This window comes from Myxocyprinus asiaticus, chromosome 41, assembly GCF_019703515.2.
Source record: "Myxocyprinus asiaticus isolate MX2 ecotype Aquarium Trade chromosome 41, UBuf_Myxa_2, whole genome shotgun sequence".
NCBI lineage: Eukaryota > Metazoa > Chordata > Actinopteri > Cypriniformes > Catostomidae > Myxocyprinus > Myxocyprinus asiaticus.
In genome coordinates, this window is record NC_059384.1 from 9,193,992 (window position 1) to 9,211,051 (window position 17,060).

The following is a 17,060-nucleotide window of genomic DNA, read 5'->3' on the forward strand; positions in this document are numbered from 1 at the left end:
GACAAGTGACAACTCACATGAGATGAAGACTCAAGTCATATCAGTAACCTTATAAAAGCTGTTTTATTCCTCATGGAGAGGGTCATCCTCATGGGGGCTGCCATGTTTGAATCACTTGACCAGTCAAATACTACTGGATTAATCTCAGTTGCCATCCTGTTATTGGACACTTTAACTCATTGATTAAATTAATCATGGCTGACTGTGAATAGTCAATTTTTACAATGGCATCTGTAACTGAAAACTGCTGATTTTTGCATGATGCTGCATCCACACCGCTGTCACTGTAAGTCCAAAATGACAAAAACAAAAACTTTATTGAGTGCACCTTTAGACAAGCATGTGATGTCAGTCAGAATTTAAATGTTACACCAAGGAAACATTCCTGCTGCATACAAAACCGTAGAAGCTTCTATTATGTGAAACCTAATTTCCAGTTGCCACCAGAAACTGGGAGCAACAGAACAAGCGATTGACAGAGAAAAAGTTTAAAAATTACATCAAGTCTGCAACAGAAACACAATTGTGAAGTCTTTTGTCACATAGTTAAAGCCTGCCAGTTCTGCCACAGCCAATGACTGTAACAATAAATATTTAGTGAGTTTTACTGTGTTGATGCTCATTATGAGAATTGGCACTATTTCTATTTCTATTTTTAAATCCAAATCAAAGTGTGTTCTGCCCTTATTTGCATCCATTAGAAGATGAAGCATTTGAATACTGTTGCTTGCTCTGACTAGAGGCATTTTCACACTGTAAACTTCATCTAGTTACACCTAGTCTGCCTCTCAGCGTTGACAGATCATTAAACAAGGCCACAAACTTGCATAAATTATAAAGACAAAACGACAACTTGAAACTGTATTCAAAATGTATGTAAGGTCAAAAATATTTAGCGAGAAGTAATGTAGGGTTGCACTTGATTTTATCTTCGTTCTTCGCTCGCAGCCAAAAAGAAGTTTGAAACAGCTGAGCAGCGGTATACTGCCTGCGAACATTCAGACACTCTGGCACTCCCGGGTATGCCGCTGGGGGAGGTGTTTAGAGGAGGCATTTAAATATAAGGACGCACAAGGCTACATGTAAAACCTACTGTATAAACTAATGTGACATTTAAATGTGTTCTCAATGACATATATTCTATGAGTAGAATTTGCATGAGACCAGTAAAATAAGTTGTTTTAGCCAATCAATGATGATTTAAAGTAGTATTTTGTGGCAAGGAGGAGGGCAGGGCCGGGCCATGATGACGCACACCCGGCCCCTAATCAGGCTAATCAAGCCCACGAGAGGGATAAAGGTGGCCGGAGGTGGCAGTTCGGCAGAGAGAGAGAGAGCTACAGGCAGCTGCCCTGTATGCGTGTGTGTGTGTGTGTGTGTGTGTTATATGTCATTTGCTTTAAGTTAATCATTAAATGATTATTTATATTTTCAAGCAGGTTCTCGCCTCTTCCTTTCCCTTTTACCCCGTTACATTGGTGCCGAAACCCAGGAAGGAGGAGGGATGCACCATAGTAGAGTCCTCGCCACTATCATCCACCCCAAAGGAGCAGCCATGGCCATCCGCCGGGGGACTAAGGAGCCCGGATGCCTGAAAGCGGAGGATTGACCGCCGACTGCAGGGGAGGATGGGCTCCCTACCGACCGGTCGGGCCGCTGCCAGGGGTGGAGACGGGGTCAAAGATAAGACCGCCATCCGTGAGCAGGGAGGGGCTCACTGCTGACCGCCTGGAGCGGGAGAACCTCTGCCAGGGGCGGAGGAGACCCCTACCATCCACCAAAACGCGGCGGGGCATTCCGTCCACCAGGGGCCGGAGGACTGCCTCCGATCCACCCGGGGAGGAGCAGCTGTCATCCACTAGAGGATGGAGGAGTGACCGAGGACCAGGCTACGGCGTATCAGAGAACCGGCGAGTACGTTTTTTTTCCTCTCTCGCCTCTCTCTCCCTCGCCGTCGCTCCGTGTTGGCCTTTCCCTCTCTTCTTTTTTCCCAGGTCTGAGAAGGCGGGGAAGTCCTGCCGGCGGGGGGGGGGCAGGTCCGTGCTGTGATGACGCATGCCCGGCCCCTAATCAGGCTAATTGAGCCCACGAGAGGGATAAAGGCGGCCGGAGGTGGCAGTTCGGCAGAGAGAGAGCTACAGCCAGCTGCCCTGTATGCGTGTGTGTGTGTGTGTTATATGTCTTTTGCTTTAAGTTAATCATTAAATGATTATTTATATTGTCAAGCCGGTTCTTGCCTCTTCCTTTCCCTTTTACCCCGTTACATATTTATGTCGTAGATAATGTGGAATTTGTCATGTTTACATTCTGCATTTGTGGCGCTAATGTGCTAACATGCTATACGCAGCCATATTATGTGCCGATTACACTCTCTTATTGTATTTTATGATGACACTGATCCTACTTTGATTGGTGCATAAAAGAATGTTGATAGGAAGAATACAAACAAAAGAATGATGATAAGAGAGGCAAACACTGAAAAAAATTACTTTGTAGTGTACTAGTAAATATAGCCGAAAAGTACATTCTTCATTGAATAAGTTAAAGTGTGAATTTGAAAATATTAAGTAAATTCTACATTCAAACATGTAAAACTTAATACTCTAGCTTATAAGTAAATATTATTTATGATTGTTTGTTATTTTTACAATGCGTCATCATGCATTAATCTTAAAGTAGAAAACATTTTCATATTTATTTGCTAATTGTAGTCAATTTCACTGGTAAATTAAATAGGTAAACTTTACTTAACTTTTTAGAGCTGGGGTTCAGCATGCACTGGGCTTGAACAATGAATGAGCTTGCAGGGTTTCACTGTTTGCGAGTTTATTAACATAGTTTTTATTGTTAATTTTGTTGTTACATTTGGTAACTTCTTGTTTTGTGCAGTCTTGTTAATTTTCTACTCAAAATAACCCGTTTATGATAAACAAAAAAGATCTGTTGATTGTCACAGTCATGGTGTTTTGTGTACCAAGTACTTATAACTATATAACTACTAAGTCTTATAGACTAAATAACATGAATTGAGTTTCCCTGTGGGAGGCTTCCATATGTCATTTGGTACAAGATTAAACATGTTTGAAAGGAAAATTAAAAAAGTTATATGTTGTAATAAGGTTTTTATTTAAATGTTTATTTTTCAAGCACCATGTACATCTTATTTCTAAGTAAAAGTTATAGAATTTACTAAAATTTTTAAGTTAAATTTACTCACCCACTTTAATCAATATTATGTCAAAGTAGGTTTTATTTAGTTTTATACCATTAAGATTTACTTAATAAAACTTGCTAAATAAAAATTAATTAAATCTTATTGGTCATTTATTTTTGTGTATCTCACTTTGAGCAGATGTGTGAATGGCTTTCGCTGCAAACGGCACATAAGTGAGGAGCATATAAACCAACATAGTGAATACTTTATGCACTTTGAGTATTTGTAATTCCTTTTGTAGGCAAAAAAATAAAATAAAATGAAAAAACATAAAACAATGGCATAGACCAACAGCAGTAAGAAGGTGTTTAGCAGCCGTAACTAAGTTTTCCTGAAAGTTCGTCCTGGTAAACTGATACGAACCATCGAAAACACCTTCGTTTTGACCAGATTAAGTTTTAAATAAAGTAATTTCTGCCATTTGTTCTTTGCTTTCGTATGAAGTATGCTGGGGACTTGATGAGGTAAGACGGATATCACAGAACTGAAATCTTAGTGAGAAGTAACACAGATTGGTGGCCACTTGCTCTCTTTCTCTGGCCCCGTTCATGAATGCTGGGATTTGGTAAGCAAGACTGAGGTAAAGAAACCAGGGTTAGGATGCACATAAGGGACTCTGGGGTCTTTCCGTTCTGTCAGAGTGATTTATGAGATGGACAAATTTGGTTTTGAGGCTTAAGAAAGGATCTTCTACTTCAAAAGCTGAGAGACCAAATCTCACTTTCTCAAACACACACATAAAATTTGAGATGAAGAGAAGTGTAAAAATTCTGCAGTACCCATCACCCCCCTCCTCACTTCAAAACAGAACAATCAGCGAAGAGAGAATGATGGGGAAAGACAGAAAAAGAGAGAAATGAAAGGTGCATAACATAACCACTTTAGAAAGACATCACACTCTCTAAGTCAACATGAAATAGAATCGCAACCAATTATACTTCTATAATGTGACATTTTATATTAAAACAGGATGTTCAACAAGAAACAATGTGGGGTGGGATTTAATTTGATCTATTGACAAACATTTTTTGTCTTTGGAATAACGTGCACAGATGAATCATTTGCAGTATTGATTACATATCGACTTTAAACCAATGTACTGTACTTTATACACTATATTGCCAAAAGTATTCGCTCACCCATCCAAATAATTGAATTCAGGTGTTCCAATCACTTCCATGGCCACAGGTGTATAAAATGAAGCACCTAGGCATGCAGACTGCTTCTACAAACATTTGTGAAAGAATGGGCCGCTCTCAGGAGCTCAGTGAATTCCAGCGTGGTACTGTGATAGGATGCCACCTGTACAACAAGTCCAGTCGTGAAATTTCCTCGCTACTAAATATTCCACAGTCAACTGTCAGTGGTATTATAACAAAGTGGAAGCGATTGGGAATGACAGCAACTCAGCCACGAAGTGGTAGGCCACGTAAAATGACAGAGCGGGGTCAGCGGATGCTGAGGCGCATAGTGCGCAGAGGTCGCCAACTTTCTGCAGAGTCAATCGCTACAGACCTCCAAAGTTCATGTGGCCTTCAGATTAGCTCAAGAACAGTGCGTAGAGAGCTTCATGGAATGGGTTTCCATGGCCGAGCAGCTGCATCCAAGCCACACATCACCAAGTGCAATGCAAAGCGTCGGATGCAGTGGTGTAAAGCACGCCGCCACTGGACTCTAGAGCAGTGGAGACGCGTTCTCTGGAGTGACGAATCACGCTTCTCCATCTGGCAATCTGATGGACGAGTCTGGGTTTGGTGGTTGCCAGGAGAACGGTACTTGTCTGACTGCATTGTGCCAACTGTGAAGTTTGGTGGAGGGGGGATTATGGTGTGGGGTTGTTTTTTCAGGAGCTGGGCTTGGCCCCTTAGTTCCAGTGAAAGGAACTCTGAATGCTTCAGCATACCAAGAGATTTTGGACAATTCCATGCTCCCAACTTTGTGGGAACAGTTTGGGGATGGCTCCTTCCTGTTCCAACATGACTGCGCACCAGTGCACAAAGCAAGGTCCATAAAGACATGGATGAGTGAGTTTGGTGTGGAAGAACTTGACTGGCCTGCACAGAGTCCTGACCTCAACCCGATAGAGCACCTTTGGGATGAATTAGAGCGAAGACCGCGAGCCAGGCCTTCTCGTCCAACATCAGTGTCTGACCTCACAAATGCGCTTCTGGAAGAATGGTCAAAAATTCCCATAAACACACTCCTAAACCTTGTGGAAAGCCTTCCCAGTCGAGTTGAAGCTGTTATAGCTGCAAAGGGTGGGCCGACATCATATTAAACCCTATGGATTAAGAATGGGATGTCACTTAAGTTCATATGCGTCTAAAGGCAGGTGAGCGAATACTTTTGGCAATATAGTGTATGTCTAGATAGTTAATGCATACAAAATATTTATCTTTATCACAGACAGGAAACGCCTAATCCGTACATTGCAAAGCTTTTGTAAATCATCTATGAAAATGAATCTTAGTAACTATAATACAGTCTGACTGACTGATATGATTTTAACAACAGAGGGTAAAAATATGTAAAGTAGGCTAAGTGAATTTTGTTTAAACTCTGTGTTTATAATGTCAGAGGTTAAGGGCTGGAATAGACCTACATTATACATGACTATGTACATTAAATCACTTTTGACTGCTTAAAATTACCTTTTAATAATCTGAAACAGGCTTCTCCACAAGTGGTTCAAATGATTACAGTGCAGATGGATCAGAACAAACAGCGGTATAAACAAACAACTAATCTGCATTAGAAAAAGAGGTTAAATCTTCGCGGTTAAACTCTAAGCACAAGCACACACACCTCCAACTCAGTGGGGAGACCTTGCTATTCCATTGTGCCATTACAAGAGCTTGGCAACCTCAGGTGTTGCCTGTTGATCTTAAGAAAAAGATGTAGGAAACAGGCAGTAAAATGTCCTAAAGATACAATTGAGCTCATTTCTGTAGATTTAGCGACTATTGGAATAGCATACTATGAACTATTTTATGCAGTGTATAGCATGTATACTGTGCACAGTTGGCAAACATTTTTTATGCATATAATACCACAGATGACCAACTACACTAGGACTTGACCTTCCACTTCCAGTGTGATGGATGAATAAGAAGAAATATCTTCTGCTTGACTCATTGGAAAAATTCGGAATTGCATACTACTCATACTATTTCTGGCATATACGGCAGAAATAGTAAGAGTAGTATGGTAGTGTACGATTCTGAATTTAGCCATTATTTGTTCAGTGTCAGCTTAGTATGCTCTTCAGGACTTGTATCCCAGTCCTTTCTTTGCATTGCAAGTGCAACTCTATCAGCTGAGCAACCACGCAATTCCATCGCGCACGAACAAGCTTTTTTGGTTATGTAATGCAGACCTTAAAATGTAGCACCTTGGTCATGCGCTACTGTAACAGTCACATGCTGGTTACCATGTTTCTCTCAGAGAGTTATTCTACTACTCACCACTGGGAGGCTCTAGTGATTGGTATATAGCTAGATAGGTAGCAGAAGTCGTCCGATTTTTTTGGGCAGAGTAAGCATGGCTTATCTTCTATGTTGCCACAAGCCTCACTGAGTCCTGATTAGAAAACTGTGGTTTCAAGCTCAATTAATGACACTTTAGTACTAGCAGTAGTCTATTGCTTTTGTTCATCGGTTGAAGATATACATACATACATACATACATACATACATACATATATATATATATATATATATATATATATTCCTATTCATCGCCTTGTGGATCTCTTGAGAGCTCATGACTAAAGATTGTAAAGATGTATCTTTATGTTGGATTATCTACATCTTGGCCAGACTTTCTCTATCATCATCGGACAATATAAGATAAGACTTTCGACTTCATTTCAACTTACAGTCGTTTCTGTTGCTCGATATCAGACTGGTTTCCACACACATAGGTTTCAAGGACTGTAGTTATTTACAGTGGAGTCAGTTATCATATGTATTATTTTTATTTATTTATTTATCATATGCTCAGTGCTGATTTTGTTTTCTTGATCACTTGATGTATTTTTGTTTTCAACTTTCAAACTTATATAAAATAGCAAAAAACCCAGTACTTACTATTTTTCCTTACTGTTTTATTGATTTATACCTGATTTAATTTATGTTTATGTGAATACAAATTGGCGGGTCCTTCACTTAAACAGATTTATAGCAGTCTCATACTCAGTGTGGTTGAGGTTGTTATACTACAGTTAAAGTGTTTTGATGTCATAAGATTGCATTGTGTGAGGAACAGGGTGAAATTAAGTGTCTATGAACTGATAATCTGCTGTTTTACTCGTGATTTGTGTGAAAGGGAACAAAAGTCGTTGTTGTTTCAGCACCTCTAGTGTTAATTTCACCAGAAAACTGCCAGAAAATGTACAATGAGCCACATTTGCAAAAATGTAGGTATAGTAATATGTTTCTATGAGACCATTGTGAACATAGCCAATGGCTGATTAAATAACACGTTCACACATCTGCATAATGCAATGTCAATAAACAACACAACAACATTATTATGAAAGAATGCCCATTCTACTAATGCCAAACCCTAGACCAGTTAAACAACCATTTCCAGCCTGATAGGTTGATCATCCATGACATCCTGATCACTCATAGACCCGAACATCTGTTGCTTTCTTGCTGGTATGTATGGACCAGATGATCGCTGTCGACAGAGGAGAGATGTTTGTTTGGACATGGTTAATGAAAAGCTAATTAATTCTTCTCGTGCCCCATTTTCTCCATCTCCTATCAGACATTTTAGCATCAGCTTTTACCTTCCCTTTTGAGCGACCGAAAGTGCGTTGCATCTGCAGCATCAAAAATCCGGGTTGAGATCATGCATTGAAACCAGGCAGTAATCGCATTTACATGATCACTGACGAGCGCGATTCAGAGGTTGCATTTTTCCCTCTAACACTCCGCTGATGGTTAGGTTTGATTTGGGGTTTGAGTTAGGAGTTAGAGTATATAAAATATGCATTCCTCTTCACTGTTTTACAGCCTGTACAGCTGAAAACAATTAGCTTCACAACTCACTTTTGGCGCACCTCTGTGGATATAAGCCAAACAACACTTACCGCTTTGGCCACTGAGGGCAGTATTTCGAATTTCGGTAAGCACAGAACGATTTAAGTTAAATAGAACACCCACTGTTTCTGATTTCTAACAAATTCTTCTTAAAGGAATCCTTCACCCAAAAATTTTAATTCTGTCATTGTTTATTCACCCTCATGATGTTCCAACCCAAACACTCTGGACACAAGACGTGTTACTGATTTGACCAAAATGTTGAATAATGATGAAAATAGTTCAAATCTAAAAAGACAACAAACGTTCTTGCTCTATTTGCTCAGCTGTTTCTTGCTGCATATTAAAATCAGCTGCAGAAATCATGCCAGTTTGATGTGTATACATTCTGCATCTATAATTCATGACATCTTTTTGACTGACATACAGAAAAAATACAAATAAACTGAGTGGTTTCATCACTTTCAAGTTCTGAAAAGTTTCAACCAAACTTGAGCACCATGAGCACTGAAACATTTACAAGTCTGCCATCTGTTTGCTACACCTGTGACCAATAGTTTGGGCTAATAAATGTAGAGCTGTGGTACAAAGCTATAACAGTACATCAAAGTGTTATTATATTTGTCACAACTATATAAGCTATAATACATCTTCTTCCACAGGGGGAAGAAACAATAAAAGACAAATGTAACTCCTGCACACTGATCTTGGGTCAGTACAGGCAAAGTCTCCACACATAATTCGACCACTGCAGAATACAAATGGATTTAGTACTGCACTTTATTAAGTCGCTCTGATCGAAAGCCTCTGCCATATACAATAAATTCAATATAATGAGTGTTTTGACAGCTCTAACTGGGAATGGTCAAGCACAAACAAATTGCCTTAAAGAATCTGTGATTCCTCATGAGTTGTGAAGTTAATGTAGTTTTGCTGACCTAACGATTACATAAATGGCACCTGAATCCATACACATTTATATAAACAGTCTAGAAATGCCAAATGGGCCTGGTTAAATGTGTTTGAACGCATATCAGTGGATTGTGCTGTAATTATCTGAAACTGGTTGTTGAATTGCCTCTGATGGCTGTCACAACTCAGTTGTGAGCTTTACTTTGATGTACAAGTGTGTTCCAAGACTTAAAAGAAGTTGGGGGGGAAACATCAGAATCAGAATGAGTTTTATTGAAAGTATGCTTCCACATACAAGGAATTTGTCTTGGTGACAGAAGCTTCCAGTGCACAAACAATACAACAACAAGACAGAGATAATAATAAAAAAAAATAAAAAAAAATAGAATAAAAATAAAAAGTGAGTTGGAAAAATAAGTATATACAGAAATACACAATAAGACTAAAATTCAACACCAGGGCCAACACCAGTTTCTCAAATGACTTCATGATCACAGACGTCAGGGTGACGGGTCTTTAGTCATTAAGTCCTGTGATTTTGGGTTTCTTTGGGACAGGAATGATGGTGGAGCGTTTGAAGCAGCTGGGAACTTCACACTGCTCCAGTGATCTACTGAAGATCTGTGTGAAGATGGGTCCAGCTGGTCAGCACAGGATTTTAGACAAGTGGGTGAAACACCATCTGGGCCCTGCGCTTTCCTTGTCTTTTGTTTCCGGAAGACAGCACACCTCCTCTTCACAGATCGTAAGTGCAGATTGAGTAGCAGGAGGGGGGAGGAGGGGGTTGCAGGAGGTGATGTTTGTGTGAATTGAAGGTCAGAGCAGGTGTGGGGTGTGAGACTGGGCCTTTCAAATCTACAGTAAAACACATTTAAGTCATCAGCCAGTAGTTGGGGGATGGTGTCATGAAGTTAGTAAAGTCTTTTAGGCCTCTCCACACTGATGCAGGATTGTTAGCTGAAAACTTGTTTTTCAGCTTATCAGAGTAGCTTCGTTTAGACACTCTGATTTCCTTATTCAGTGTGTTCCTGGCCTAATTGGATCCTCTTTGGCCTTAAGAAGCTGCCTGAGTTTTGCTGTAAACCATGGTTTGCCATTGTTCTATGTTAAATAAGTCCTAGTAGGAATGCACATATCCTCACAGAAACTGATATATGATGTCACAGTATCTGTGAGCTCGTCCAGATTGGTGTCTGCAGCCTCAAATACACCATTTCCATTCAAACATGAATGGAAAGCCTCAACATCTTTATCCAGCTGATATGAACATAATGACGATAACCTGTCACATCTTACTGCTTGAAATCTTTTGAGTTTGAATGCGTTATAAAAACAACACCAAATCAACAGCAAGAAAGCAAGAAGAACGTTGTTGATGTTACATTTTAGGTTCTTCAGATCAGCATATTGGTTCTAAGTTCATTCTTTAAGCACCAGTGCATAGATGATTTAAGAACATAGAATAAGTTCTTTGTGGGTCAATCTCACAACACTTGTCAAGAACATGTCTGGGTCAAATTTCAGCCCACAATCAAAAGAAATAAACAAAGAAATTATATTTTGCATAAAGAAAATCAAGATCTTTTTTTCGTTGTGAGTATTTTCATGACATTTATGTACATTCCCCAGACTCCTCAATAGCCCGCCCAATCATTATTACTGTAATATAAAGATGTATAATTTACATTTTAAAGTATTGATAATGAGATTTTTTACATTACAGTAATGAGATTTTGTGAAGAAAACAAGCTTATCTGTCATGAAAATAATGTCACAATGCAAACATTCTTAAAGGGATAGTTCACCCAAAAATGAAAATTCTCATCATTTACTTCACCCTCATGCCATCTAAGATGAGTATGACTTTCCTTCTTCTGCCGAACACAAACAAAGAGTTATATTAATCTTATATTTTTAGAAGAATATCTAAGCTGTGTAGATCCATTCAATACAAGTGAATGGTGATCAGGCTTTTTAAGCTCCAAAAAGCAGATTAAGTCAGCATAAATATAATCCATATGACTCCAGTCATGTCTTCTGAAGCAATCCAGTTGGTTTTGGGTGAGAACAGACCAAAAAATAATTCCTTTTTCACTCTCGTTTTTCTTTTGCTATTCCAGTGTATAGGTACGATCATGATTTCGAGCTCGATTACACTTCCTTGCGCTTGACACATGTGCAGAGAGCTAGATGGCTCTATAGGAAGTGTAATCGAGCTTGAAATCATTATCTCAAAGGAGACTGCTGTCATAAACACACACAGCACACAGTCTTTGCCCTATTCTCTTCAAAGACAATTACCCTCCACTGTGAGAGCTTCAGATGGCTGAGAGGTGACTCACTATTTAAGCGATTCGTATTGGAAAATCTGTTTGGAACAACCGTACAGCATGGATTGTCTTCCCTTCAAAGTGCCCTGCAAAGGCATTAACAGCGGCCAGTAAGAACACAGCCGGGAGCGCTGAACAGATGTAGCAGGAGGGTCTGTTTTAATTCTAGAAAGCATTTGATTGGACAAGGTTTCTGAACCTCTATGTGACATCATGGGTGTTGCTGCGTCTTTTTAGCCGGAAGAGAGAGACCGCAGATTTTAAATGCTTATAACCTCTGAAAATGAATTTTGTCAATGTTTAGAAGTACAGTAGCATAAATATGACCTTAAAGCCTGTAGATATGGACTAAAAACCAGCAAAACTTTCATTTTGACTTCATGGGGCCTTTAAAGCCCTATAAAAAGATATTGTGTTCTTTATCAAAAATATATATTTTCTGATTTTGTTATTATTATTTTATTGTAGGGTTAAATATGACCTGGATATTTCTTTGTGAGATCCACTCAAAAAGGTTCTCCTTTTTTGGTTCTATGTGAAACCTTTATTTTTAAGAGTGAGTGAAATATATGTTGCAGCTTAGTTATAGTTATTAGTCATGTAGTAACTGCTTTCTTATGTGACAGGGACATTCCCTTTGGAGCAATCTGGGTTAATTGCCTTGCTCAAGGGCACATGGTGAGGATGTGTGAGTGTGTACGAGTATGCATTTGTTACAGAATAAGACATATGTTTACATTAAAGTTAACAACTCCACTTGCACATCATGAGCTGAAATGACATTGGTGCTGTGAACTGATTTGCCAGCACATTAAATCTTAATCTAATCACTTCATTTGTCATGTCTATATCACTGACCTTTGCTATAATAATGTGATCTGCAAAAGCCATCATGAAAAGTCATTAAAGAAATAATTCACTCAGAAATGAAAATTCTGTCATCATTTACTCACCCTCAAGTTGTTCCAAAACAGTATAACTTTCTTCTATGGAACATAAATGTAAAGCAGATTCTGCCTATGATCTCCTTTTGTGTTCCACAGAAGAAAGTCAGAAGGATTTGGAACAACATGAGGGTGATTTTATGTTTACCATGGCATGCACCCTAACAAATCACTGTCCATTTTGCCAATATCAGCTCAAACTAGGTAATATCTCTGTCTAGGCAGAGCTCATATCTTTATTGCGAGCCTTTCAGACTGCAAATCAGAGTCTGCTAGCTTCAATAGTAGTCTGTTTATGAACAGTAGTTTGTGGAGATAGAGTTCACCTCTCTTTGCAACAGCTTTAGTTGGGGTTAGAGAGTTGCTCCATGGCAGCTGGATTGTTATTTCTTGTGTCTAGAAAAACATGATCCAATATCTGTCTGTGCCACTCTGCTCGGAAAGGTGTCATGGAAAAAAATAACAACTAAGCTGCCATGTAGCAACACTTATAACCTGTCTGCACTATACTGTAAATGAGAAATGCTTTATCTTTTAGAGTCTGGTAACAGTCCAGGGGGATTTACTGAATGGAAGCTCTCTTTATTTTTACTGTTCTTTTTTCTTCTCATTCTGTACACATTTTACTGCATTCTCACTATGATACACAAAGCCAGAACAACCTGGACTTGTGTTGCCAGTCTTGACTATTAGCATAAAGTCTCGTCCACACTGCAGCTTATTCTGGCCAAGAATGGCCCAGTTAGACAAAAGGAACTGTCTGATAAATAGTGCCTGACCAATATTATCATCTGATATTAACCTGTCACAGATATATCGGTATCGGCATATATGTTTTCCGATACGCGCAGATATGAAAACTTTTTTTTTTCAGAATATATAATGCAGAAAATAATGCTTGGGGTGATTTAGAATTGGTGTCATAACGTAGTTTGTCCAGAAGAGCATGCTCCAACTCCATTGTTTACAGAGCTGAGCTGAAGGTGGCTCTGCAGACAGTGCGGTGTTAAGCAATGCGGAGTTAAGCGGTGTCTTCACGGTAAATTGCTAACTAGTTTGTGAAATACATACTGGAATGTTAATAAACAATGACCCCATCATTTTCCCTTCTCAATATAATGGTAACCCTGTCCCTGACAAGGATGTCACTCATGTTTATCACATCTGTTTGCTGTTAGACAGCTATAGTTTGTCAGTGCAGTCAGTAACAGATTGAAAGGTAAGCATCACAGCATCTTTTTGCAGCTCAGCAGACAATGGTGCGGTGGTATTATAAAAAAACTGTTCTGGGGCCTGGGTAGCTCAGCAAGTAAAGACGCCGACTACCACACCTGGAGTCACAAGTTTGAATCCAGGGCGTGCTGAGTGACTCCAGTCAGGCTTCCTAAGCAACTAATTGGCCCGGTTGCTAGGGTGGATATAGCCACGTTGGGTTAACCTCCTCGTGGTCACTATAATGTGGTTCTCGCTCTCGGTGGGGCACGTGGCGAGTTGTGCGTGGATGCCGCAGAGAATAGCATGAGCATCCACATGCGCTAGGTCTCCGCAGTAACGTGCTCAACAAGCCACGTGATAAGATGCACGGATTGACTGTCTCAGACGTGGAGGCAACTGAGATTTGTCCTCAGCCACCTGGATTGAGCACATTGGGAACTGGGCATGCCAAATTGGGGAGAAAAAGGGAGAACTGAAAATATTCACTGACCGTTGATCTCCTGTGCACGTTCATGATGGGGCACGAGAGCAACAGTTCATGTAGCCCCCTGGCGACATTGGGGGGTTCAAGCAAAAACTTGTTTGTTTATCTAAAAACAGGTCTGCCACAGCGATAGCGATAACAGAACACAACACAGCTGCACATAAAACATAAAACAGAACTTACTAAACATATCTGAAGAGTTTCTAGTCGAAGAATTGATGCATTTCTATGTCTTTTTTTTTTTTTTTTTTTTTGGACTGGTTGAGAGTTACCCGCGCGATGCCGAAAATAGAAAACAAGTGATCGATAGAATGTACCATCGCTCCTCACTGCTGGTTAGGACAAAAACTCTGATTACCATACGAAAGATACCTTTCATCGCATGTCGTTTGCCATCAGGTTAGTACACAGTTGTACTGTGGCTGCCTGTAGCCTCCTTATGTTATGTTTTTGTTTGATTTCGGAGTGCTCAGTTTAAAAAAATAAGGCTGGGCATAGAAATGCATCAAACCTTGGGGTGGCTTGCAACCTATAGTAGCAACCACTAAGAACACCCTAGTTACACCTACCAACACCCTGACAACCGCAACAACCACTCAGACCACTTTGTCTTGATCTCTGCATATTTAGAAGAAACAATGAAACACCAAAATGTTAGGTGGGATCTAAATAAAATGATAGGATCCAAGGATTCATAAACCAAATGATAACAGACAGTAATGTGTTGTCCAAAGAGCACATTTGAAGCACATCTTCCCATCTGCTGCCATTCATCTGTCATCCATATTAGGAGGATAAAGAACCAAACTGAGAGCTGACAGAGCTGCAAAGGTCGAGCGTGGTGGCACTTCAGATTGAGTCACTGCCCATGATGAAATAATGTGGGCTGGAGAACACTAAATCACTGAAAGTGAGATGCTATACAGACAGTTTGCTGTTCTGCCTATTGAAAAAAAATTCAGTTTTCAATAAACAAGCTACATTCAACAACTATGCAGTGAGCGGTAACAAGTCAAGCTAATGAAGACATTCAGTGTGGTGCAATGCCTGGTGTAATCTAACATCAAAGGCTTCGTTTTGAGTTGGATATGGGGAGAGAGGGTTTTTATGGTTTGCAGGCTTAATTTATGCATACATAGATAATGAATAATCTCTTTATGCTTATTTACGAAGATGGAACACATGCAGACATAGTCCTCCATACATGATAATGAGTGTAAGTCACTTTAATGGTTTTAGAAATGACCTTTAATTTACATTGGTATGTGATTTTGCTCCCCTGCCCTCATAAATGTACAAAGGATGGTAAACAACAGTGTTTAAATGCTGTTATGACTCACACACAAATCTTGTTTTAAAGATTCTTGGTGTGCGTTATTTCTGTGCCTCTTACGGCACAGCCTACCAACATTGCACAAAACTGTTGCACATATTAAGAATTTATTATTATTATTATTAAAACCTCTCCTGTTTGCATCTCTAGCTTGATCTACTTTCATGCAGTGACATACCAATCAATAACCCTAAACATTAAAAATCACACATAGTGTTTTAATCTTTTTTTTTACATATGTCTGAGCTTTATAAGCAATAAATCAAAATGTAGGCTATCACTTATCCAATCAAAATCAACATTAAATCACTTCTTAACATAAAATCATGACACTTGTCAAATTAATTATCAACAAATAATACTTTCCAATCAAAAACATATCCACTTAAAAATAGACAGCCTACAGAGCAGATTGTTATACATCTCTAGACTTATCTTCATGCAACACTCATGTTTTTAATCAATGCATGCAAATCACTAACTGACATCAATAACATTTCCAGTATCAATGAAAATCAATATTAACTCACACTTCAAACAAAGGCACTTATCAATGAAAGTCAATATCAAGTGATCACTTATAATCAATAACATTATGAAGATTCTTATCAATCAGTAACACTTAATATCACAAAAGTGTCTTTATTGAACCTTTTTCATGCCTCTCACACTGATTAATGTATTAATCAAGTCACTTGCAAAAATATTTATCAATGAAAATTAATATCAAGTGATCGTTTAATCAACAACAATTCAATGTAATATAAAATCACGTGTCAATCTCTAGCCTGATCATCAGCTTTCACTCCCAATCACATTCTTTACCAGTCACAAACTCACCACCAGTGTGGGGACTCCAGTGACCACCGCGTAGAGCAGGGCGGGCGGGATCGCACTCGTTTCATCGGGTCCGAGGTAAGGTTTCGTATAGGCGGTCTCGTAGCAGAAGAAGCCCTGCACGTGCACGTTGAACGTGTCCGTGTACTCGAAGTAGTATGCCAGCATGACCGTGCCCGCCATGATCACCAGCTGGAAATAAAGCATGGTCGTCAGAGGTTGGGGCAGGAACATTTACCAACAATCCACAGGAGAACCTCCAAACACCTGTTTTAGTTCAAGTACAGTCCCCGTTAGACTTCTCGCATCTCGCCGGGGTCTGACGTTCCGAGCGCACGCGACGTTGGCACACGAAGACGCACGCGCTCGCATGGCACTCCGCTCGAGCCGGAATGAGAGAGAGAGAGAGAGAGCGCGAGAGGCTGAGCGCGATATGTGCCCGTCTGTGAAGTGCGCGCTCTTCACTCCATGCTGATTATGAGGAGGAGAAGAGACGTCAGGCGCCGTGCACGCGCCTTATCATCATCAGCTCAGAGGGTTTAAAACTTAACTGAGAGAGAGAGAGAGAGAGAGATGCGCTTTTCCCTCACTCACCAAATGACAATTCTGCTCTTTAATCAGGCAGTAGGGTAACCCTTCAAAACTTGGCAACTTGAAATTAGCCGCAATACAAAAACGGACCGAAATCAGGCTAAACATAACAGGCGAAATTCTAGAAATTTTCTGAAAGCTTCTTACACATC

At 39.8% G+C, this 17,060-nt stretch overlaps 1 protein-coding gene across 1 annotated transcript in view; it reads right to left on the minus strand.

Moving 5' to 3' along the window:
- The window catches only part of LOC127431466 (phospholipid phosphatase-related protein type 5-like), a 63,523-nt gene extending 46,920 nt beyond the window's left edge, over positions 1 to 16,603 (minus strand). Inside the window, exon 1 of the mRNA XM_051681872.1 lies at positions 16,321 to 16,603. Within this exon, the coding sequence (XP_051537832.1) occupies positions 16,321 to 16,551 (231 nt within the window). The 5' untranslated portion in view covers positions 16,552 to 16,603. The remainder of the gene's footprint in view (positions 1 to 16,320) is intronic.
- Between the last annotated feature and the right edge of the window lie 457 nt (positions 16,604 to 17,060).